At 43.2% G+C, this 23,748-nt stretch overlaps 3 protein-coding genes across 11 annotated transcripts in view; 2 read left to right on the top strand and 1 right to left on the bottom strand.

The window, feature by feature from the left end:
* iqsec1a (IQ motif and Sec7 domain ArfGEF 1a) overlaps positions 1–7,762 on the top strand; it is a 107,421-nt gene extending 99,659 nt beyond the window's left edge. For all 4 annotated transcript variants that reach the window (XM_066670236.1, XM_066670234.1, XM_066670235.1 and 1 more), the window contains exon 14: positions 696–7,762. In XM_066670236.1, coding sequence (XP_066526333.1) covers positions 696–1,247 — 552 coding nt within the window. In that variant the 3' untranslated portion in view covers positions 1,248–7,762. The remainder of the gene's footprint in view (positions 1–695) is intronic.
* Positions 7,763–12,127: 4,365 nt separating this feature from the next.
* gp9 (glycoprotein IX platelet) lies at positions 12,128–16,340 on the top strand. The gene is made up of 2 exons (XM_066673097.1): positions 12,128–12,249; positions 14,916–16,340. Exon 2 carries the CDS (start codon positions 14,926–14,928, stop codon positions 15,649–15,651), a length of 726 nt encoding a protein of 241 aa, XP_066529194.1. The 5' UTR covers positions 12,128–12,249; positions 14,916–14,925; the 3' UTR covers positions 15,652–16,340.
* Positions 16,341–17,827: 1,487 nt separating this feature from the next.
* Positions 17,828–22,801, bottom strand: cnbpa (CCHC-type zinc finger, nucleic acid binding protein a). 6 transcript variants are annotated; one of them, XM_066672612.1, is made up of 5 exons: positions 22,676–22,801; positions 21,105–21,208; positions 20,943–21,010; positions 20,495–20,693; positions 17,828–18,895 (listed from the first exon to the last, which is right to left on the bottom strand). In XM_066672612.1, exons 2-5 carry the CDS (start codon positions 21,203–21,205, stop codon positions 18,778–18,780), a joined length of 486 nt encoding a protein of 161 aa, XP_066528709.1. In that variant the 5' UTR covers positions 21,206–21,208; positions 22,676–22,801; the 3' UTR covers positions 17,828–18,777. The 6 variants fall into 6 exon arrangements, with proteins under 6 accessions (XP_066528709.1, XP_066528706.1, XP_066528708.1 ...); XM_066672609.1 differs by having other exon boundaries at positions 20,943–21,008; positions 21,097–21,208; positions 22,540–22,678; XM_066672611.1 differs by having other exon boundaries at positions 22,540–22,678.
* Between the last annotated feature and the right edge of the window lie 947 nt (positions 22,802–23,748).

The following is a 23,748-nucleotide window of genomic DNA, read 5'->3' as shown; positions in this document are numbered from 1 at the left end:
GATACTTAGACCAGCAGTCCTATTGTGACAAACAGAAAAATGCATTTTCCTCAGACCAAGATTACGTTATTGTTGGATATACAACTCCCCAAAAAGTCAGATCTCTTCACCCAGTATTAGGCCTGGGTTGAGCATTAAGTTGATCACTGGCCATACAATCTTAAAAATGGAGGTGGCAAAAAAAAAGCTTCTTTAGATGAAGGTCATAGGCCAGAGGTCCTCAAATCCAGACCTTGGATTTTAAAATGGTCAGCAAGTATGACACTGTATTGCCATACCTGCTGGCCACTGTAAAATCCAGACCTGGACCATGGATCGATTTGAAACCTTTGCCATATGTGACCTAGCATTGTTTCCCCAAAGAACCTTTCTGTGAATGAAAGCTTTCCAATGTAAAGTGTTTTTTATTAGCAGGGATGTCCCATCCAGAGTCTGGAGATCTCCCATCCTTCAAAGGTTGTCCAAGCCTAATCTAACACAACTGATAAAAGAGCTGAATGTGTCCAGGGACATCAGCTATTGGATCTAAACCCTTCAGGGTGGTAGATCTTCAGAACTGGTCGACCCTGTTCTATGGGATTGCTCTAAAGAACCTTTTGCCGCCTTTATTTTTTATAATAGTATGTGCTGGTGTGAACTTGGTGCTAAAAGTCTTGTTTTTGTTCTAACGCTTTTCTGCTTCACCTGTCCCACAGGGCTCCATCATTAGCAGTCCTCACCTGCGCCGGAGAGCGCCCTCCTCAGCCCGGGAGTGCCCCCCATCCTCCTCCTCCTCCCTGCTGGGATCGCTCTTCGGTAGCAAGCGGGGAAAGCCTCCGGCACAGGGCTACCCTTCACATCCTCATTCTCATTCTCCACACCACCCCACTCTCATCTCTCACAAGCCACACCCTACCAACTTGCACCACACGGCTCAAGTCCAGGTGGAGACCCATACTGGCCACGGTTACCACGGAGAGCATTGTCAACTTCCAAAAAACCCTCCGCCGTATCACCACCACCATCACTATCATCCTCCCCAGCCTGGGCCAGGGCCTGGACCCGGGCCAGGAACCGGGCCTGGAACTGGGCCTGGACCTCGCCTCTACCGACAGCACTCAGGCCACCCCCCCGTCCCACAAACCCGCACACACCATCTTCAGTTCACACACCACCACCACCACCATCACCGGCACCACAGAGAGCAACAGCAGCAGCAGCAGCAGCCGGCCAAATCCAAGCACTGTGGCATCAGCACGGTGGTGTGACCCTCACGACTCTCAGAGCCATAGAACTTCACAAACACACACCAGACTAGCAGTCATTTTGCTGGCTTGAAAGTGCAGGTTGGACTCAAACCTTTGGACAGGCTTTCTGCTCCGAAAAAACGTCCGCCGAAAAAGCAGGACTCTATCCTCGGTTGCGGCTTTTCTAAAGCATTTCTGAGGTCTTACATAGCCACGGTCATGGTTTTGGTAGGGGGTAAAAGGCTGAACGACTGTGACCTAGACTGTATGTCCAAAAGTATCCAGATGCCCCTTCCTACCATGGATTTTCAGCTTTTTAAAAGGTAGACCCATTGTTGCTATCAGTGCTCCAATGTAAATGACACTTCTGGAGGAAGCATAGGCAGGGAGAAGCTTTCTGGAGGCTCAGGTCACTTAAAGGGATGTAGAACTTCCCAACATTGGACTGTGGAGTTGTGCAATGAAGTTGAAGCTTCATGAAACAAAAATTTTAAGATAGGTTAGAGGAATGAAGGTCCACTGGGTATATTTGAGAAGATGCTTCATGGAACATCTTAGGAGGCATCAGAATTGAATTTCTTCAAGTTGAGTCTAGGTGAAAAAACCTCTTTGAGAAGAGCTGGGATGACAGCACTTCACCGATTGTTGAAAGGAGATCTAGTCAACATTTTTGGGATGAGTGGAGAGAAATAGCTCCAGAGAATATCTCGAGAATGAGTTGGAATGGACGGACCACCTTTCTTCATCTTCAAGATTAGCTAGTAATAACAATGAAGCTCAAAACTCAGCAGCTGAATTCTCTAATTTTCCCATGGATAAATGCAGTCAAACCCAAGTAGCTATGCTCCAACATCTGGAAAGCCTTCTCAGAAGTGCAGTGGCCCCTTCTAAAGGTCCAACTCCAGACTAACACCCTCGAATCCCTTGGTAAAGAAGATATCTGGAAACTTTAGGACATGCATTGTCAGAGCAGTGGTTTTCCTCCATGTCCCCTCTACCCTGAGGGTCAAAGTCGACGAGAGACGGGCTTGTCCAGACAAGACTCTGTGTTTTCCTCACCATAGCTCATTGTAAAAGTCTCTTAAGACATTGTTGTTGTTGTCATTTCAACACTTGGCCTACGTGTATCTCCAAGATGCTATTTTTATTTGGAAAGACGTGTGAGTGTGTTGCTCATTTTAGGACGCTTCATATTTTTTATGAGCCTGAACATGCTCTCTTCCTCCTGGATGGCTAGCAGACCCAGCTAAATGACCAAGCTGCAAGTCACGAGAGTCTAGTCATCCTAATACTGTATTTATTGTGGATAACAGCTTTATTTGTTGTCCTAGCAATCATATATAAATGTGCCAATAACCATCGCATATCTACTCAGTCAAATGCTCTGCTCTGTGTATACTGTACTGTGTGTAATAGTATTTAGTAGTGTAATTGCATCCATTGTGAGATGTTCTATAATACTGTATAAAGTAGATCTATTCAGAGTTTTTTTTTCTGGTCAAATAGAAGTCAAATGTTATGGTCACAAATGCAGTCAAGGTTAGTTTTACCATGTACAGTTCTGGGCATATATCAGAAACCCTCTTTCAGTTATTTCATTTCCAATCAAAAGAGTCATTAAGTATCAGTAACAAGGCAGACTGCATATGATTTACGGAAAATGACAGAAACCTGAACAGCTAAATGTAATTTCAGGGTTTCAGTACTAACTGTCTTTACACTTTGCCTTTATAATGGTCTCTATTCTGTTCCAGAGGCTTGTGCAAGGATGTTTTTCCAATCTTCCCAAGTTCAGTCTTGCATTGTGTCCTAACTGCAAGCAACGCCAGCCAGTGACACAGCAGCTCATAGTATGGCCCAATCCCGGTTATTATTTGTACACTTCTACCCCTGGTTTTCGAGTGTCACCTTGCCTCTTGGAACCCTTCAAGAGCCAGAAACATCATCAGAACACACACAAATAAGAGCAGTTCTTCATTCCCAGGCAACTAGCGACTGATGTGTAAATTTACGTAAGGCTAGGGCTAAGTGGTAGGGGCAAGGGGTGAAATGGGATTGGGCAATATGTCTACACCACAAGCCTGAGATCTGCTTGTAAGTCAGAACATAAAACAACAACCGACTAATCAGAAAACAATTAGACTTCACCTAAAATGGGTGTGTATGCTAGCTGCCTTATGGTAGAAGAAACAAGGCGTCAGAAACAGAAAACCAGGGCGTTACATTGCAGACTGGCACTCGATGCAGATAGCTGTGTTGATTATAAAGCAAGCTTTGTGGTATTTATGCAGTCGCTCACTCACGTCCCTTGCACACAGCATTACAAGTTCACTCCCATATTCACCGCTTGAGTAATCCCAAACGCATACAGTGATGTTGATGTGTAGACTTTGGGGTGGTCAATACAGGTCTGACCTTGTGCAAGTGGATCAGAAACAGCTCCTATTAAAGAACGTATTTAATGGCCATTTTGAGTAGAAATTAAATAGCAGCGGGGCAGTTTCTGAGTGCCCAGTTCTTCTGTGAAACTTTCAATGCCTTTGCAATATTACCTGAAGCAATCCTTGAAAACAGAGAGCAGCAACGTACGCCCTGAGACAGACTGTCAAAGCTGGATTGTGTAGAAAAGAGTTAAAGCTGCTTAACGTGAGCAGTGTGGTTATTATAGATACAGAGTTACTGACCCTCATATTTAAGGCTCAGTAGTAGGTAGTAACTGAAACTGAAAGAGTGTATGAAAAGCTACAGACTTGCTAATGGTGTAAAATATAGCAAATCAGAAACAAAGGGGCAAACACAGCACTTTTTATAGCGCTCGGTGTATGCTAAAAATTCACTGAGCACTTGGATGATCCTTTTATTTTGTCTTATACAGATATAGAAACTGTTTCTGAGAACAGGGAAAGATCTAGTATTTTAATAATAAGAAGTAAGCTTTCTTTTACATTTTTCAAAGAAAAGGGATGAAATCGGATTACTGTTTGTTTTAGGATAAAAAAGTTAGAATTAGCTAAAACTAGCGTAGATAGTCAATGTTTGTCCTGCACATATCCTACAGAGTTATGCACAAACCATGAGGGCCAGTGACTGAAGTTTTTTCTTTTCTTTGTATGTGCAATATATTTGTAGTGATTGTGTGAAAAAAAAAGTCTCTTCCTGTTTTGATGTTTTTTTTTATTTAAAAAACTAACACAATATATCATTATAGTGGCTCTTACAGTTGACCATTTGCAAAATTGTGACCCTCCCGCCTCTCTTAGCGTTATGTCCGTTAACATGAATTCATAGCACAAAGGAAAACATTGAAGCACACAGTAATATCTCAGTAAAAATCATCATTATTCATGGTGACACAAATTTAGCATAAGATCAGTAAATAATAGGTTTGAGGGATAGAAGCTAGTTTTTAGATGAGCTTAAGCTAAAATGCTTTGATGCTAAAGCTAATCAGTTCACTAGGTCTTTTAGCTGAGTAAATGTAAGACAACACAAATCAGTGGTGCCTGTCCATGTGTGTTAATAATTAGTTTTACAATAATGCTTCTACAGAATGTGTGAGTGTTTGTCGCACTGCATTGGACAGGCGCCCCCTCCAGGGTGTGTTCCCGCCCTGCTGACGATGCTAATAGTACACAGCCCAAAAATGTGAACAGACAAAAGTCAGGAATGAAAATTTAAAACAGTTATATAAATGGTGGTAAAAGAAAAACTTTATTTTGATTTTTTTTTACTTATTTCATAAAACATGTTGAATTGAAAGAGATGGTTTAGCAATATAAGCTAATAAGGCAAATTTTTAGCTTTGGTAAATAAGTTATGTGTAAGTCTAGGTCTCCTCTTTCCACAACATTCTACTCACAGTGGAAGTATGTGTTACCAGTGTCTTTGTGAATGAATAAATATACGGTCACCCCACTGTAGAAAGCTGTCAACAGTCATGTTAAAAATGCTAATTAGTAGCAAGCAGACATAGCCAGGGCATTAACAGTTATCACACTGGGCTGTGAGTTCAGTCTTCCACAGAGATAAATTGTTTTCTAGCTTAAGGGAAGAAAATAAAAACAGCATGTGTCTCAATTACAAGCTTCCTGACCTCACTTACTCCATTAATCTGGACTGATTTACTCCTGCAGACATTCTCAATTACGGTGGGGAGTCGACTTCAAAAGAATCAAATCTACAACCTGTAATACTTCAGAGCTAATTTTGTGAAAATGCTTCGGCAATTAGCCGCCTTCCATTTTCCCTCGGAGACTGACAGACTTTGGTGTCATAGCAATTTTAGAGTTACGTTAGAGCTTTTACGTGAAAATAATTTTATGTCTATGTTCCAAACAACACATATCTATATTTATATGTACATTGCTGCATTACACAAATTACTGAAGTATTTCTCTCTGGTGCTTTTTTGGATAAAATGAAGTGGCATCAGCAGCAGTTGTTGAGTCCAACTCAACAGCTTGAGAAGTTATACCTCACTAGTTTTGAAAAATTACAAAGATTTTACCCAATATTTTTTCCCCTTGACTCAGTAAGCTATGATTGGCCGAGAGGTCTGTCCAATAATGCAGTTTTGCAAATGGTCAGTAGAGGTGGCACCACAACAGACTGAATCACTCATATTTATGTCTTTTGTGTCCTTTTGTTTTTCAAGTTTTAATTTTTTTTTTTTTAGTATTTTGCCTCATTTTTTGGGCAGAATCAATCAGTGTTACTGTGGCGATGAAGTGCAATCGTGTAGAGAGTGCATTCACATGTTCTAGATAAAACAGCAGCATCTGTTATTCCTTCAAGAGATTCAGGTGAATGTTCAGACAAATTATGCAAATATCTTTCCTTCCAGAACGATGAAGTGCGATGACGAATGTATTTAGGAAGATGAAATGTACGTGCACGTAAGTGGTTTTTGGATTTATTTTCTTTCATTCTTTATTCAAATAAACAGAAGCACATACAAATCCCACTGCAATGCATAGCAGAGCCAGTGATCAAGTGGGAATTTGGTCTCTGTAAATAGAAATGACAATAAGATTTAACATTGGTTTTCCACAGAGAACAGTTTTGCATGTACATTCATCGCTTCTCTTCCACTGTCCCAGTTCGTTTAAAAGAGTAGTCCAGCATTTTCTAAATTAATTCTCGTCTCCTACCTCTGTGGCATATGGTCAGTTGTCAATGATGGCGGTCTCCCACTGCTTGCCAAGAGAACGGAAACGTTGAAGCAACTGCACGTGGATTTCTATTAAAGCTGCATTAAGGAAAGTTGGGCAGTCGGCGGCCTCTCTGGTGGAAACGTGTAACTGACACAACGTGAGGAAGAACATTATGTAACGTGGGTTGTGCTACGTTCCAGTTGCTCAAGTGTGTTAGTCTGACGATTGAGAGCACATTCACATTACGGAACGATTCAAAGAGAACTAGACGTATCTTCTGGGTTGTCTTAGTGCAGCTTTAAATATATGTTTCAATTTTGTTCTTTTTAATGTAAAGCGAAAGGGGCTCTGGCAATCGACCATGCGCTACAGACTGAGAAGAAAAATATGGCTATATTCCTTTAACTCTGAATCCGAATGTTGCGATGCATTGTAATTTTGCAGTGTCCTTTCTATTGTTTTAATCAACGTATAAGTGTAGCCTAATTTTTACAGAATTTATAAATCATACGTCTCTGTAATTTTTCTTTCTGTTGTAACGGAAAGGTTGGTGATAGCTATGTTAATAAAAAAAAAACATCTGTCCTGATCACTTTGACTGTCCTTCAGTGACGAGAGTCGGAGAAAGTACATCAACAAAGCACTGCATGGACCCAATGCATCTTGTTCACTGTGAGCTGATGGACATTCAGCCTGGGAAATAAAGGTTTTTGATTCTTTTCTTTTGTTTCTGTTTCTCGTACCCTTGGTATTGACTTGCGGTCGTTATTTTGTACGGCATTGTGTTTTTTCTGAAATGCAGCATGCAGATCATTTTACATATCCACTGTAAAAAGAGAAGGAGGAAAAGAAGGAAAGCGAGAGTCCCGCTGTCGCACACAAGTCCATCAGTAGAGGACTTCCTGCTGTGTAAATATGAGCTACGAATGGCAGAAGTAACAGGATATGTATCAGTTCCAGATCTACCAGTGGACCAAGTGGGAGAGCTTGACCTGTACATAGTGTGCATAGATTAATTTCTCCTAAACTTAATGTCCTCATTTATATGGAGGGTGTGTTCCCGTCTCGTCCAAAGTGGACGAATCTATATGGTTTTGGTTCATCTCTGCTTTGATCCGTAATGAGCTGTGAAGCTGTGCATTTTAGGAACAGACTGTTGGATACGATTTAAAAAATCTATAAAAACAAACACAAAAATAAAGGTTCACTGCCTCTCACGTCGACCCACCAGACCGCTGCTGTCCTTGGAGCATGTTTCAGGAAAGGGAAGGATTCTGGAAAAAATAAATAAATAAATAAATAAAAGGGAATGAATGCTTTCATTTTGATATGCAGTCTGTTTGTAAGTGCTTAAGATCCGATCAATGTAAAACTTCAACTGTGACAATGTTGAGAAATAAAACAAAATAAAACAAGTAGAAAGACTTGCGTATTTATTTTTGTGTCTGAACCATCTCTTGAGTGAAAGGTCAGTAATTTCAGGTCAGTTTCACAGCTACTTGAAAGCTAATGCTAATGCTAACCCCAATGCTAATCCTAACCACTATATAGTCCTTGTGAAGTCATAGGATCAAGGTTTGTGATGTGCCTTAACAATCACAGCAGTGTAATACAAATATAATAGAGCAGATCTTCATAATTTTCAAGCACCAAAATAATACCACAACTTCAATGCTAATGCTAACCCCAATGCTAATGCTAACCCCAATGCTAATCCTAGTCCTTGTGAAGTCATAGGATCAAGGTTTGTAATGTGCCTTAACAATCACAGCAGTGTAATACAAATATAATAGAGTAGATCTTCATAAGTTTCAAGCACCAAAATAATACCACAACTTCAATGCTAATGCTAACCCCAATGCTAATCCTAACCACTATATAGTCCTTGTGAAGTCATAGGATCAAGGTTTGTAACGTGCCTTAACAATCACAGCAGTACAATACAAATATAATAGAGTAGATCTTCATAATTTTCAAGCAACAAAATAATACCACAACTTCAATGCTAATGCTAATGCTAACCCCAATGCTAATCCTAACCACTATATAGTCCTTGTGAAGTCATAGGATCAAGGCGTGTGTCGTTCCTTAACAATCACAGCAGTGTAATATAAATATAATAGAGCAGATCTTCATAAGTTTCAAGCACCAAAATAATACCACAACTTCAATGCTAAATTATTTGTGTTTATTCCCCACATTTCAGAATAAATGTACTTGTAATATATTTTCCCTTAAAATATTTATTTCCAAAAAATTATTTTTATTTATAATATACTGTAGCACAGCAGTATGACATGTAGCCTCTTCTTCTTTTGTATTTTCCCTTCAGTTCAACTCTATTGCATTATATTAACAAAACATTCATGATAAAAAATTAGATATAATAGTGCAAATAATATACAGAAATATGACACTAGATCCATGAAAGTAGCTACAGAGTGTGTGAATAAACAATACTGTAGGTCAGAATGCAGAGTATTAAAGTGTAAACTACAGTTACTTGTGATTTTCAGATGTTCATTTCAGGTGTTTATTAAGGTGTAAGTCACGTTTGGAAGTGTATAGTTTGAAGAGCTGAACCAGATCAGGTGAAAATGTGATAATTAGTGTTAGATTTATAGTGTTGTGCAGATATTTAACCTTCCTCCTGTGTTAGCTTTCTGTTACTATTTCTTATGTTAATGAGTCGGTTTTGACACGTGTCTTAAATCAGCCTTAAGACCCCCTAAAAACAATTAATTATCAACCAATCTGTTGTTTACCTTGTTAGGCTTCCTTCTCCATGAAAGGATTGGTTTTAATTTTTCATTGTTGCAGACTGTAAACTGGAGATGTACACGATACAAAACTCCAACTCTAAACCAGGGGTGTCACACTCATTTTCACAGAGGGCCACATCAGCATAATAGTTGCCCTCAAAGGGCCAGATGTAACTGTAAGACAGTAAAAATTTAACCAAATATAACCAAATATCATGTAGAATAAATGTACTCCTTAATGTTAAATAACTCTGAATTTATTACTTATTCAACTTATAAAAATTTGCATAGATGTAAAATTATGTTTGCTTGTTGCTCTGTTAACAACATAAATCCTGTTAGTTTGTGTAATGCACCCCCTGAAAAAGACTTAGCGATTTCTTCAGCTACAATAAAGCTAGCTTTCACAGCTGCGTCGTTTTGGGCCGTAGCTCTTGTGAACATATTCTGCTGCGATCACAGTTTGCCTTTTAATTCTTGTACAATTTGTTGCTTTTCTTGAAGGCTAACTTTGGCATACTGAGCTCCGTGTTTGGTGTCAAAGTGGCGATGTAAACTGTAGTCCTTGACAACTGCCACCGCCTCATAACACTAAAGACATACCGGTTTTTCTCCTTGAAGCACAAACATGTATCGCCTTCCCATCTCTCTTCTCTTCCATCGGCATCAATTTTTCTTTTCCTGGACATTTTGGGATCAATATTTGTAGCTATTTCTTGATTCCACTTGTTGAAAAAATCACATCGAAGAGGATACACTGTGATCTAATGGTGGAATGGCGTCACTTGGCGGGCAACATAATCAGCATGCATTGTGGGAAATGTAGTTTAAGGTCAATGCACGCTGTAGAATTAGTGGCGGAATAATAAATAATTAAGTCTAAAAGTGTGCATTGACCATAAATTCCATTTCCCATAATTCATGCCGATTGTTACCCGTGAAGTGACGGCATTAAGCACTAGATTGCAGTCAATCAGATCTTTTAAGCTCTTGCGGGCCACATCAAATGACACGGCAGGCCACATTTGTTTGCGGGCCTTGAGTTTGACACATGTGCTCTAAACTGACTGGGCCTTACATGTCTGGACATGTCTGTCTTTCCTTGTTTTATGAAACAGACAAAGACAGAAGCCCCTAACTGAAGCTCGAGTGGTTGTAGGAGGAGCCAGCTGTAGGCTGTTGGTGTAGAGTGTGTTTATGAGTCCAGATTTGGCACTTGTTTTTGTTTTCTGATTTAAAATTATACCTGGGTTGAAATTGACCCTAACAAAAGTAAAAAAAAAAAAAAAAAGGGAGGAAAAAATTTTTTGTAATTTTTTTTTTTATTATTATAATTTTGTTTAAATAAAAGCTCCTCTCAAAGTCGAAAAGTCTTGATGCAATGAACAAATTTATGGAGTATCTGTAAGCATTTAAAACCTAAAAACGGGTCGGTCAAGACCCTAACACACGAGAAACATTAAAGCTCATGCACCATGGGGCGCGATATTGTGACGTTAATGGGGAAAAGCCGTGAAGTAAACTGAAACTACAAGACATTATGCATTTATTTAGCAAGACTTATTTAATATGCATATTATTTCCCTAAATACATTGTTAAATTGTTTCATTTTACTTGAATTTACAATATTTGTTATTTATAATTCATCAAATTTCATGTGAAAACCGACAAATTATGTTGAATTATATTGCATTTTAAACGTGATTGTAATTTGAATTTACATTAAATTATCAATTAAATACGTTTAATGTTAATAAACGTCCTTGGCCACTCCAACACTCAGGATATGGCACTTTCTCTAACTGGACCTTAAAGAATTTTAATGAAGTAATACCCCTGGACTAGACCCTCTATTAATATGTATGTTATACAGTGCCCTCTAGTGGAGCTAGTTTCCATATATTTGATTTTCTCAAATATTCCTGCCCATCCCTAGTTCACACACAAGGGATATCACTGTTACATTATGATAAATAAATGTCTTTATATACGTCAGGTGTATAGAGCCGTCTCATAACATGCTTTTTCCTATTGTCTTTAGAGTTGTCTCTCATTTAGACTCTCGATACATGTCTAAGCCTAGGCTAAAGTCCGGTTCCACTGGTGAATCCCCAGTTGCACTGTAGTTTAGGCCTGAACCAGAATCCTTTATTTTAGGATATTATTTCTCAGAAGAAATCATTAGAATTCTACAGGAGTTTTTAAACCCTGTGTCCACTCTCTGTCCACTCTGTGAGACACTCCTCCCTCGGTGGTCCACCTTGTAGATGTAGAGTCAGAGACAGTAGCTCATCTGTCGCTGCACAGTGTGTGTCGGCCGTCCTCTAGTCCTTCGTCAGTGACACAGGACGCTGTCGGCTGGATGTTTTTAAACCCCAACAGCACTGCTGTGTCTGATCCACCCGCACACTCAAAGATAAAGGCACTACAAAGGCTTTCAAAAAGAAGAACCATTTTTGGTTCCATAAAGAACCTTGTGGGTGGGGGGTCCTGACCAATGAAGGACAGGGTGAAAGGGGCTGACAAAGCATGCATAGCTACAGATGGACTACTGTCGGTAATGGTAGAAATATAAAGTGCTTTGTTGTCAGTGGACCTGTGAGAGAGGACTGTACGTGTGGTAACAAGGGACTGGTGTTAATGTTATGGCTGAAAGGTCTAAAAAAAAACAACAACATTTTTAATGTTTAACAAACAGCGACCACTAGGGGCCAAACCACTAAATTGATTTTGTTTTTGTCCCATTCAGGTCTATTATAATCTCTAGTAAACTTTAAACCTTCACTGTTCATCAGTATTCACTGAGAAGTGCTATAGTTGTGACCACTGTAAAAAATAAATGCAAAAATCCAAATCTCACAGGGACCTTTCCACGCAGCCGTTAAAGCTCTGGAGTGAGAGATACTCTTATCTCAGGGCCACAGAGAGCCATCGCTCCCCTCACATGATCTCTCTGAGCTGGTCCTTAAAGTCTGACATAGGGAGCAACATAGAAACGACTGCGACAGCTGCGGCTGCAGGCCTGAATTATTTAGCAGAATCACTCCAAGGGATTTACAAACTTAAACAAGCAAAAAGACCAATGCCTCGGTTTGTGCATTAAAAAGGTGAGTGATGCCTTCTATATGTAACACACAATGGAGTGTATGGCTTTCACATTTCAGAAGTAAAAAAGCTATTTAATTGATGTGTTATTTTCCAGAGATGTTCTGAACATTTGTGTATTTTCATGTTAATTCTGAGGTGAGGTACAGAAAACAAAACAAATACATTTTTACTTAAAAAAAAAACTTGGAAACACTGTTGTAATTAAGCTCAGTTTCAACATTCCAAATTTCCAAAGGTAATAACTAAATAAACAATTAATTTTAATCCCAAATCAAGGGTTTGATCCTCACCTTGGGTGACTGTCTGTGAGGAGTGTGGTGTGTTCTCCCTGTGTCTGCGTGGGTTTCCTCCGGGTGACTGTCTGTGAGGAGTGTGGTGTGTTCTCCCTGTGTCTGCGTGGGTTTCCTCCGGGTGACTGTCTGTGAGGAGTGTGGTGTGTTCTCCCTGTGTCTGCGTGGGTTTCCTCCGGGTGACTGTCTGTGAGGAGTGTGGTGTGTTCTCCCTGTGTCTGCGTGGGTTTCCTCCGGGTGACTGTCTGTGAGGAGTGTGGTGTGTTCTCCCTGTGTCTGCGTGGGTTTCCTCCGGGTGACTGTCTGTGAGGAGTGTGGTATGTTCTCCCTGTGTCTGCGTGGGTTTCCTCCGGGTGACTGTCTGTGAGGAGTGTGGCGTGTTCTCTCTGTGTCTGCGTGGGTTTCCTCCGGGTGACTGTCTGTGAGGAGTGTGGCGTGTTCTCTCTGTGTCTGCGTGGGTTTCCTCCGGGTGACTGTCTGTGAGGAGTGTGGCGTGTTCTCTCTGTGTCTGCGTGGGTTTCCTCCGGGTGACTGTCTGTGAGGAGTGTGGTGTGTTCTCCCTGTGTCTGCGTGGGTTTCCTCCGGGTGACTGTCTGTGAGGAGTGTGGTGTGTTCTCTCTGTGTCTGCGTGGGTTTCCTCCGGGTGACTGTCTGTGAGGAGTGTGGTGTATTCTCTCTGTGTCTGCGTGGGTTTCCTCCGGGTGACTGTCTGTGAGGAGTGTGGTGTGTTCTCCCTGTGTCTGCGTGGGTTTCCTCCGGGTGACTGTCTGTGAGGAGTGTGCTGTGTTCTCCCTGTGTCTGCGTGGGTTTCCTCCGGGTGACTGTCTGTGAGGAGTGTGGTGTGTTCTCCCTGTGTCTGCGTGGGTTTCCTCCGGGTGACTGTCTGTGAGGAGTGTGGTGTGTTCTCCCTGTGTCTGCATGGGTTTCCTTCCCCCAGTCCAAACACTTGTGTCAGGAGGTGGAGAGACTGTGTGACACTGAGAAGTGTGTGTTTATGCCTTGCGTCTAGTGAATAAGTTACAGAAGATGAATCAACTTTTTGCCGTAGCTGCTACCGAACTGGAACCCGTTATAATTAGGAGTTCAATAACAGATAACGTTGACGTTAGGCTGACTGACAGAGACTGCTCTCAGTGTTATCTGTCCCTCATACAGATACTAACACAAGGGTACGGCTGCAAAAAGATCCAGTTTCTTGACGACATACCCCTCTAATCATCTGCCATCCACACCTCACGCCCCAAACTGCACTGTACACATCTCCCTGTTTTCAAATGGACACTTCAAAGCCTGTAGCAGACTCAAAACCCTTATAAGTGTAGTCTAGTGTTAACATGTGGGTCCAGGTTCGACAGATGAGTGGAGTGATGTGTCAGAGACTTAACGATAGCATGAACCGTTTACTTCTGAAGCATTCTGCTCATATTTATTTCTGCCATGGGGCTCTCCTTTTCACATACATTTTTATTGGTCCTGACATGTAAACAGTTTGCTATTGTATGTATGTATCAAAAGACTGATATTGATAAACAATATTAAATTAAAGCCAGATTAATGAGCAGTGCCAGAGCCTCGCTGCTGGAGCAAACCCTGGGGATTATCTTTAAACAGCAGCTGCCTGTTCCACGTGGTCAAAATTACAGGGCAAACATTCATTCATCTTCTGTAACCACTTCTGTTCTGTTCGGGTTTGTGGTGGGTCTGGAGAATCATTAGGTGCAAGGCAGGAACACACCTATAGGGGGGAATCACACACACACAGTCATTCACACCTGGGGCCATTTCACACACTCACCCAGTCACATACACACACAAACACCTGTGGCTGGTTCTCACATTCACCCAGTCACTCTCACTCACCTGTGAAGATTCACACACTCACCCTGTCACTCACACCTGTGGACAATTTCACACTCACCCAGTCAAAAAAAACCCACAGACACACCTCTGGCCATTTCACACACTCACCCAGTCACACTCACTCACCTGTGGCCGGTTCTCACATTCACCCAGTCACTCTTACTCACCTGTGAAAATTCACATACTCAACATGTCACTCACACCTGTGGACAATTTCACACACTCACCCAGTCACTCTCACTCACCTGTGAAGAGATTCACACACTCACCCTGTTGACAATTTCACACACTCACCCAGTCACTCTCACTCACCTGTGAACAGATTCACACACTCACCCTGTCACTCACACCTGTGGACAATTTCACACACTCAGAAAATCCTCTGACCAATGTGTTTCATCATTGTGAAGGGGAATCTGGGGCGCCTGGAGGAAACCCACACAGACCCAGGGAGAACACACCACACCTACCAGGTTTGAAGATACTTTGTCATAACCTGTTCCATGCTCTCACAGATACGGGAGGATGACCGGTCCAGTCTTTGCTGTACTTCTGTTTCTGAGCTCATCGCTGGCTCAGACGAGCTCAGATTCCTGCATGTGCTCCATGTCTCCCTCTGCAGGAGTGAGTGTTAAGTGCATCTCCCAGAGCCTCAGAGAAATCCCCAGCCTTTCAGCAGACACCAGTGAGCTATACCTCCAGCAGAACCAGCTCAGCACCGTACCAGCGGGGCACTTCGACTCACTCCGGGACCTGAGGGTTGCCAACCTGTCCCACAACCCTTTCCACTGCGGCTGTAACATCCGCTATCTCAGGGCCTGGCTCCGCAGGAACAAAGCTGTGACTCCTGAGGCCCCCAGGTGTGCCAGTCCCCAATCCCTGGCCAATAGAATTATATCTGACCTCAGAGACGAGGATTTCTCCGGCTGCGTGCGGGAACCATGCTCAGGGGCTCTGTTTAACTTCGTCGTGGGCTTGATGCTTCTTGGCCTCATTGGCCTCCTCTTCTGGAGCTTCCGACTGGCCAAAGACCTGACCTTCATCCTGGGCATCGGAGAGAGGCACGTGGGCCTGGAGGCAGAGTCCCTGCGCTCCTTCAAGCCCAAGCACAGGAAGAGGATGAGCTTCGGAGCTGGCTCCTCCAACACCAGAGGCGATGAGCTGGAGAGACCTCTGCTCAACATGGAGATCCTACCACAGATCATCGACGCCTTGAACAGGCAGCACAACATAAAGATCAAAGAGACATGAAAATAGACCTTCATCCTCTGTAACTTATTCACTGGACGCAAGGCATAAACACACTTCTGAAACCCACACAGACACAGGGAGAACACACCACACTCCTCACAGACAGTCACCCAGAGAAAACCCACGCAGACACAGAGAGAACACACCACACTCCTCATAGACAGTCACCCGGAGGAAACCCACACAGACGCAGGGAGAACACACCACACTCCTCACAGACAGTCACCCGGAGGAAACCCACGCAGACACAGGGAGAACACACCACACTCCTCACAGACAGTCACCCGGAGGAAACCCACGCAGACACAGAGAGAACACACCACACTCCTCACAGACAGTCACCCGGAGGAAACCCACGCAGACACAGGGAGAACACACCACACTCCTCACAGACAGTCACCCAGAGGAAACCCACGCAGACACAGGGAGAACACACCACACTCCTCACAGACAGTCACCCGGAGGAAACCCACGCAGACACAGGGAGAACACACCACACTCCTCACAATCACCTGGAGGAAACCCGTCCTCTGTCCCTAAACAGCTTTACACACAGATAGTACTAGATTTCAGATTCCCAAACATGAATAAACAAAGATGTTGTATTAGAAACATATAACACATGATTTAGATCTAGATTGAGTAATTTCATGACTTGTTGTGCACTACATAGGGAGTGAATTTGGGAATAAACCTGTTTCTCTCATGCTTTGTGGTGTTTTCTCTCCTCAAGAGGAATTACTAGCCCCCCCACTGGTCTGGCACGATAATGCAACTGTCGTATTCATCTGGATGCAGAGAGGGATGAAAACCTTTTAATTTTATATAAATATCAGGTTCTATTTCGACAGGGACTTGGACACAAACTGTCTAAATACATACACAAATATTCCCCCCTCCCCCAGTTTTGGTCATATTTCAACTACAAGGACTCCATTTACTTCCATTTTTCTTTTTTTTCAGATTTTGTACAAATTTAGCTGTATCCCTACATGAAGCATTACTTTATCAAGTCCATGCTAAGAGCGAGGTTTTCAGAGGCACTGACACTTTTAATTTTCCTGTTTTGCTGTGAGAACACTTCTCTCATTGATGTGTACCATGTTTTTGAAACATCACTCAACCATCTCCCTCCCACATCACTCAGGAGCCTTTTGGCCGATCAGGGCCTGATATTAAGGTCTTACCACGTAGAGAAACTGTCCTAGGTAAGGCTCTCTAACATTTCATGGTTCTAATACCACAAAGCCATTGGGAAAGCCAGTCAAGCTCTGATTCTTTAAATGAACTATTAGAAAAAAAACACAGAATAACTGGAGAACTCTATTAAACTGGAATTAATGCCTTTTTTAAGCTATAATTTGAGTATGGGGCATTTGTACAAGCTTTCGAGACTTCACGGGTCGAGTGAGAGGTCATTAACAGTGTGTACAGCAGAGAGAGAGAGAGACAGAGCTGCAGAGAGAGAGAGAGAGAGAGACAGAGCTGCAGAGAGAGAGAGACAGAGCTGCAGAGAGAGAGAGACAGAGCTGCAGAGAGAGAGAGACAGAGCTGCAGAGAGAGAGAGACAGAGCTGCAGAGAGAGAGAGACAGAGCTGCAGAGAGAGAGAGACAGAGCTGCAGAGAGAGAGAGACAGAGCTGCAGAGAGAGAGAGACAGAGCTGCAGAGAGAGAGAGACAGAGAGAGAGACAGCTGCAGAGAGAGAGAGAGAGAGAGAGACAGAGCTGCAGAGAGAGAGAGAGAGAGACAGAGCTGCAGAGAGAGAGAGACAGAGCTGCAGAGAGAGAGAGAGAGACAGAGCTGCAGAGAGAGAGAGAGAGAGAGAGAGACAGAGCTGCAGAGAGAGAGAGAGAGAGAGAGAGACAGAGCTGCAGAGAGAGAGAGAGAGAGACAGAGCTGCAGAGAGAGAGAGAGAGAGAGAGACAGAGCTAGAGATGCAGAGACAGAGCTGCAGAGACAGAGAGCGCGATAGAGAGCGGCAGAGACAGGACAGAAAGAGACCCATCCGGTGTGTTCCTGCCTTACACCCAGTGAATCCAGGTCGACTCCAGACCCACCGTGGCCCTCGACATGATGCAGCCGTTTGAGAAAATCAATAAAACTAATTTTGATAGATGCCTAAATATGGCATTAAAGACCACACTCATCCGTCCACAGCAGCATAAATAAGAAATGAATTACAACATCTTTTCGATCCTCCTCCAGCTTTATTGATAGTTTAAAATTACATTTTCTATGTTATAGGACTTAAGTTGCATCTTCTTTCCGACTTAAAAACTGAGTACAAGCAAATGATATTCTTACAGTAGTCCAAGTGAATATTGTACAAAAATAATATTTGATTTCTGTGAAAACATTCTTTTGCAAATTACTGATAAATCCATACATTTACTGTTCTTGATAATTTAGGATAGAAATGACTAAAATTACTTTTGGAATCTTTAGGCATTAATGCGCAGCGTTTGCCGAACTTGCAAACAGAGGACATTGTATAAAACAAGTCTCAAAAAAATAAGGAGAAAAAAAACAAAAACAAAACCAAAACTCACAAGAACTAAGGATTTCTCAGTATTTCAGCGTTATCAGCATTTTCAATACAACACTTCTTCACAAGTTAACACCCACCTTGCGTGTGGGACCTGGATTAAGATGGATTCCTGTGGTGCGAATGGTTATCCCGGTCATACTCTCTTAAGCCAACTTTATTTATAATTTTCCTCCACGTAATCTAAACAAAAAATATGTACACAGAAATTGAGGCTTCCCCAACTTCTGCCTCTCGTCAGACTCAGCTTGGAGCCCGGAGGTCCTACGTAGCACACTGTGCCCCAGTCATCGATCTTCTCACCAGCGGCATGGAAAGGGGTCTTTTTTTTTTATTTCTTTTTAAACAAAGCATTATACATAACACCTCTACCAAACTAAACAGACATTTTGTATTGAATGCAGAGAGATTTTTTTTTCCAACCCCTTCGTTATTATTTTTTTGTGTTTATATGTGTCAAGAAGCTCACTGGCCCGGGACAAACCTCTGTCTGCCAACCTTTGGCCAATGAAGAGGATTCCGAGAAAATAATACAACCAACCATCAATCTGAAAAAGGAGGGGGTGACGGAGGAAGCCGGTTATGCTGAGGCTTCGATCGTGCATTCCCTGGCCAGGTGACCGGTCTTGCCACAGTTGTAGCAGTTCACCTCGCTGGCCTTGCTGCACTGCACGGCCACGTGGCCGATCTCACCGCACCTGTGAGGAAAGGAAAAGGTTTTTAAAAAGCGATAGGGAAGAAAACAAAACACAATGAGGTTCTGCTGAAAGATCTCCAAATATTAAACAATGCGTGTCAAGTGTAGGTTTCGGCTCATTTTAGCCACCGGTGCTGGAGAAACCCTCGAAAGATTCATTCATTCATTATCTGTAACCCTTATCCAGTTCAGGGTCGCGGTGGGTCCAGAGCCTACCTGGAATCATTGGGCGCAAGGCAGGAATACACCCTGGAGGGGGCGCCAGTCCTTCACAGGGCAACACACTCACCTACGGACACTTGAGTCGCCAATCCACCTACCAACGTGTGTTTTTGGACTGTGGGAGGAAACCAGAGCACCCGGAGGAAACCCACACAGACACAGGGAGAACACACCACACTCCTCACAGACAGTCACCCGGAGGAAACCCACGCAGACACAGAGAGAACACACCACACTCCTCACAGACAGTCACCCGGAGGAAACCCACGCAGACACAGAGAGAACACACCACACTCCTCACAGACAGTCACCCGGAGCGGGAATCGAACCCACAACCTCCAGGCCCCTGGAGCTGCGTGACTGCAACACTACCTCCTCGAAAGATTCAAAATAAGCAAAATAAAATGGGCTCTAAGCTCTTCAAAAGCACAGCTTTTAACAGGCACTTGTGTTTTAGCGCACCACAGCAAATTGTCTTCCAGCAAATTGAGGCTCAAATTACATTCACAGCATAAAGCCTGTGAGCACACAGTTGACTGAAGGGTCTTCTGGGTATTTTATCTAGTTTTCAGCTTCCTTCCTCCCACTTTTAACCCAAACTCAGCACTAAACTCAACTGAGGTGGGCTACAGGGCTTGTGTTTTTTGCCCCACGTCCGTTTTTAGATTGTGACATCACTCGTCAGTGTGCTCCCACAGCGCCCCCTCCCTGTGGCTCTCAAACGCACATGAATGAAATCTTTGGCCATGTACTTAAAGACAACAGACCCGTGACACAGCACAAACTTCATCATTTTGAAAACATCACCCTGTCTTGAGATACTGTCCGCATCTTTATACGCCACAGTGTATGGTAGGCCCTCCCCAAAGGAAAAGACAATGGCACACACTCAGGTGAAAGCCACCACCCAAATATTCCACCACAGAATTAGAACGCTCTGTTGAGCTCGTCAGCGTTTAGCCGGCTTTCTCTGGGCACTGATTGGAAGGGGAGGGGGTATGGCTGAATACAGATATATATTTTGGTCTGAGATACCGGCACCCTAGTGTGACATCTAGTGGCTGAATGTTGGACATAGCACTTTTAATATTAGTTCATGGCGTGCTATTTCAGAGCTCAGTAAAGGTCTATGCCAGATGTGCATTGTTACTTGGAGCTCTGATATCTAGGGGGCTTTTACCCATCATTAGTTTATTTCATATGGGCAGCATTAGAAGTGAGAAGTGACACTGCAGAATTTCTTGCTTCAGGGTTAAGCCCAAAGCCAAGCCTCTTCATTGGGAAGAGAGCTGCACAGTGTTGTAAAGTCCACTCTTGTCCCGACTAGAAATGAGCCAGCACCAAAACTGAGTGTTCACATTTGGTTGTGGGGACATACCGGTAGCACTTCACTTTGTCACAGAGTTTCTGGATGTGTCCGAACCCTCCACAGGAATAGCACTTCTGCTCGTTGGCGTGATCGCAGTCCCGAGCCACGTGACCAGCTTTGCCACAGTTGTAGCAGCACTGCTCTCGTTCCTTCTTGGGCTCCTTACAGTCCCTGGAGATGTGACCACTCCTGTGGCAGTTGTAGCAGGCTGAAGATAAAAAAAAAACAGAGTGAGAAAAGTGCCATCAAACATGCCACAAATACGAGGAGTTTAACTTAGTGAGTGCGTATGACATTGACGACACAGAACACGCAAGACAAGTGCCCCTCACACACGTTAGAAACCACCCCTGTAGCACTCTGGTGTCTAATGATCTTTGCGCGGTCCGATCAAATCAGACCCCACCAAGAAAGTGCAGGTTTAACAGAGCCGGAGGGAAAGGGGCCAGTATCTCACCATCCTCTGTCTGTTCACAGTCCCTGGCAATGTGCCCTTGTTCTCCACATCGGTAACAGAAGAGATCTGTGGAAAGACAAAAACCACACACAAAAGTCAATACGTGCTTCGTGACCTGCGTGTACTACGTCCGCGTTCGTAACAACAAGCCCACCCTTTCCTCGTCCTCTGCCCCTTCCACGGCCACGGCTGGCGTTAGGACAGTTCTTGACCCAATGCCCAGAACGGCCGCATCCAAAGCACTCACTGCTGCTCATATCCATGATCTAGAAAGGGGGGAAAAGAGAATATACGCCATTAATAAACCTTCAGGACTGTTTTTAAGCAGGGGATAAGGAAATGTTTGACTAATTTAGTAGCAAAATAAAAAGGCCTACGATTGTAAACAGTTGATGAAATGATGTGGCTATTAATTTAGCTAGAAACAAACCTATATATCCAGGCAAAAGGACTTTCTTAAGCATTGTTCAATGCTAAGACACGTAAAGAGCCCTGTAGCGGATATTGTAAGTAACCAGCTGTGCGAGATACATTTACGAAAGCCCCGAAGTGGCAGCCCCCCTGTGCGCAGAAGGTATGTGTGGTGAATGTGAGTAAAGTTAGCTGCTGGCATGCGTGTCAGCACAGATGGAGACACGTCTTTCAGTGCAGTTCTGAAGCGAGGTTCAGGCTGAGGCTGATTGACATAGGGAAATCCAAGCTTTGCTATTTAAATACATTTGCAAAGTTTCACAAACAAGTATCGCCACTTTTACCCTGCCCCCAAACCCAACGGGCAGAGATTTCCCAGTCAGTAACACTGTAGTTTTTCTGTGTAATTAAATTGCAGATGGTCAGACTCTTCCCTTTAATGTGAATCAATGTACAGGTGCACGCAAACTTTTGCCTATAATCAAGCCCCCAAAAAATGGACGTACTTTCTTTTCCACGTTAAAAATCATCACTACGTTGTTTACAGGACACGTTAAGCATGGATTAAAAACAGTTAATTAAATAAACACATGCAGAAAGTAATGACAGACTTCTGTAACGCTTTTTTTTGTTCAAAGTGTGTGTTTCAAACTGTGCTCAGCACATTACAGAACCAAAAATAAGCCACACCTCAACACATGGCTGTTCATGAAAAGCGTGTGTTCAGGTAGAGGCCACGTTATTTTCTTCTAACTCCTGTTTCACAGTGAAAATTCACTAAAACTGAACACAAACCAGGTGAAACCAAACCTTTGTATGATATAGAAGTAAAACATGAAGGGAGGTCACGCTGAGGTATATCGCGATGAATCGTCCCGTCCCGAGAGCAGCACTGATGTTAATGTGCAGGCAACGTGCTCTGGGCTCAGAATGCGCAGCTCAGCGCTTCTACACTGGGCCTCAGCAAAGCTTTAAGCTCCAGAGCAGAAACAACCGAGATATACGAGGTTTAACTTACTTTAAACCTATTAAAACACAAGGTTAGAGCGTTTAGTGCGCGTTCTAACGCGTCCGTTCGGATTTAAAAGCTAAATAAGCAGCAGCCGAGCTCATCTTCCCGCGTAGCCACGCTACACTTAGGCCACGAGCCTTAACCGAGCACAAGCGACTCCTCAACAAAACTCACTCCAAGCGGCGTTTCTTCGCCTGTTCCCCTCACTCCCCACACACAGCTTTAAAGAAAAGGCCTCGGGTATGTGGATAACACTGATAAAGTCTGGATTTCTTGCCGAAAAACGTGTTTAAAACCGTCCCGAACTCACCGCTCTCTCTCCGCTAAAGCCCACTCTAACGTTAGCGACGTGACTCACTGGCCTAACACTCCGCCCCCTCTTCGCTGCGCCACACGCAGTTTGCGCATGATTGCCCGGAGTGACACCACCATTAGCCAATCACAGTGCGGCTCTGACCTGATCATCTAAACCAATCATAGACGCGCGGTCATGGCCACCGCCCCCATAACCCCGCCAATCAGACACACGATCAGAATGGTAGGACCTGCCTACTAGCGATGAACACTTACTCACTACGCTCTACACCCTACAAAACGAGAAAAAAAAAACAACCCGCGAAATGTATTTACTTATAAGAAACCCCGCTAAAGTAAAGATACTGGATAGATTAATTCCGGTAAATAAAGAAAGTAAACCGTGAAGATGTGTGGAAATGTACCTATTTAGAAATATATGGTGATATAATTTTGACATGAGCAAGAGGTACTGCCTTGGGTCCTGGGGTTGTTGTTTAGAGCCCCGCTCCGTGTGTGTTCCCCCCGTGTCTGCATGGGTTTCCTCCCACGGTCAAAAACCCACCTTGGTAGGTGGATTTGCTACTCAAAAGAGTCCATAAGTCTGTGAGTGTCTCCCTGTGATGGACTGGCGCCCCCTTCAGGGTGTGTCCCTGCCCAAAGACTCATTCTCTCTCTCTCTCTCTCTCTCTCTCTCTCTCTCTCAATTTAACTCAGTGTGATTTATTGGCACGACACATACATGATGGAAACACAATTTTGTTGTGACAACATATTGTTTAGGTGCCCACAAGGTTGAAATGTAACTCCTTTAGTTGTGACAGCGTGGTTGGACTATACCCTAGGAGACTCTGACAACAGACGGCAGAAATAATCTGGAAGGCCATTTGAATGTTTCAGTGTTGCCAGTAGTCCAAGTGTAGTAAAAGGTGATTTTACTGGACAATGCTGTAGCAGCGTTGCAAAAAATATATATATACAATGCTGTGACAACAATGGGGATTCATAGCAACTGTATTGTTAAAGTGTGGGTTAATAAGTTTGAGCTTTATATTTAAAAAAAAAAACAAAACAAAAAAAACGCGACAC

The sequence above is a fragment of the Hoplias malabaricus genome, chromosome 5 (assembly GCF_029633855.1).
Source record: "Hoplias malabaricus isolate fHopMal1 chromosome 5, fHopMal1.hap1, whole genome shotgun sequence".
NCBI lineage: Eukaryota > Metazoa > Chordata > Actinopteri > Characiformes > Erythrinidae > Hoplias > Hoplias malabaricus.
The sequence above is the reverse complement of the archived record's forward strand: the minus strand, read 5'-3'. Positions and strand labels throughout refer to the sequence as shown.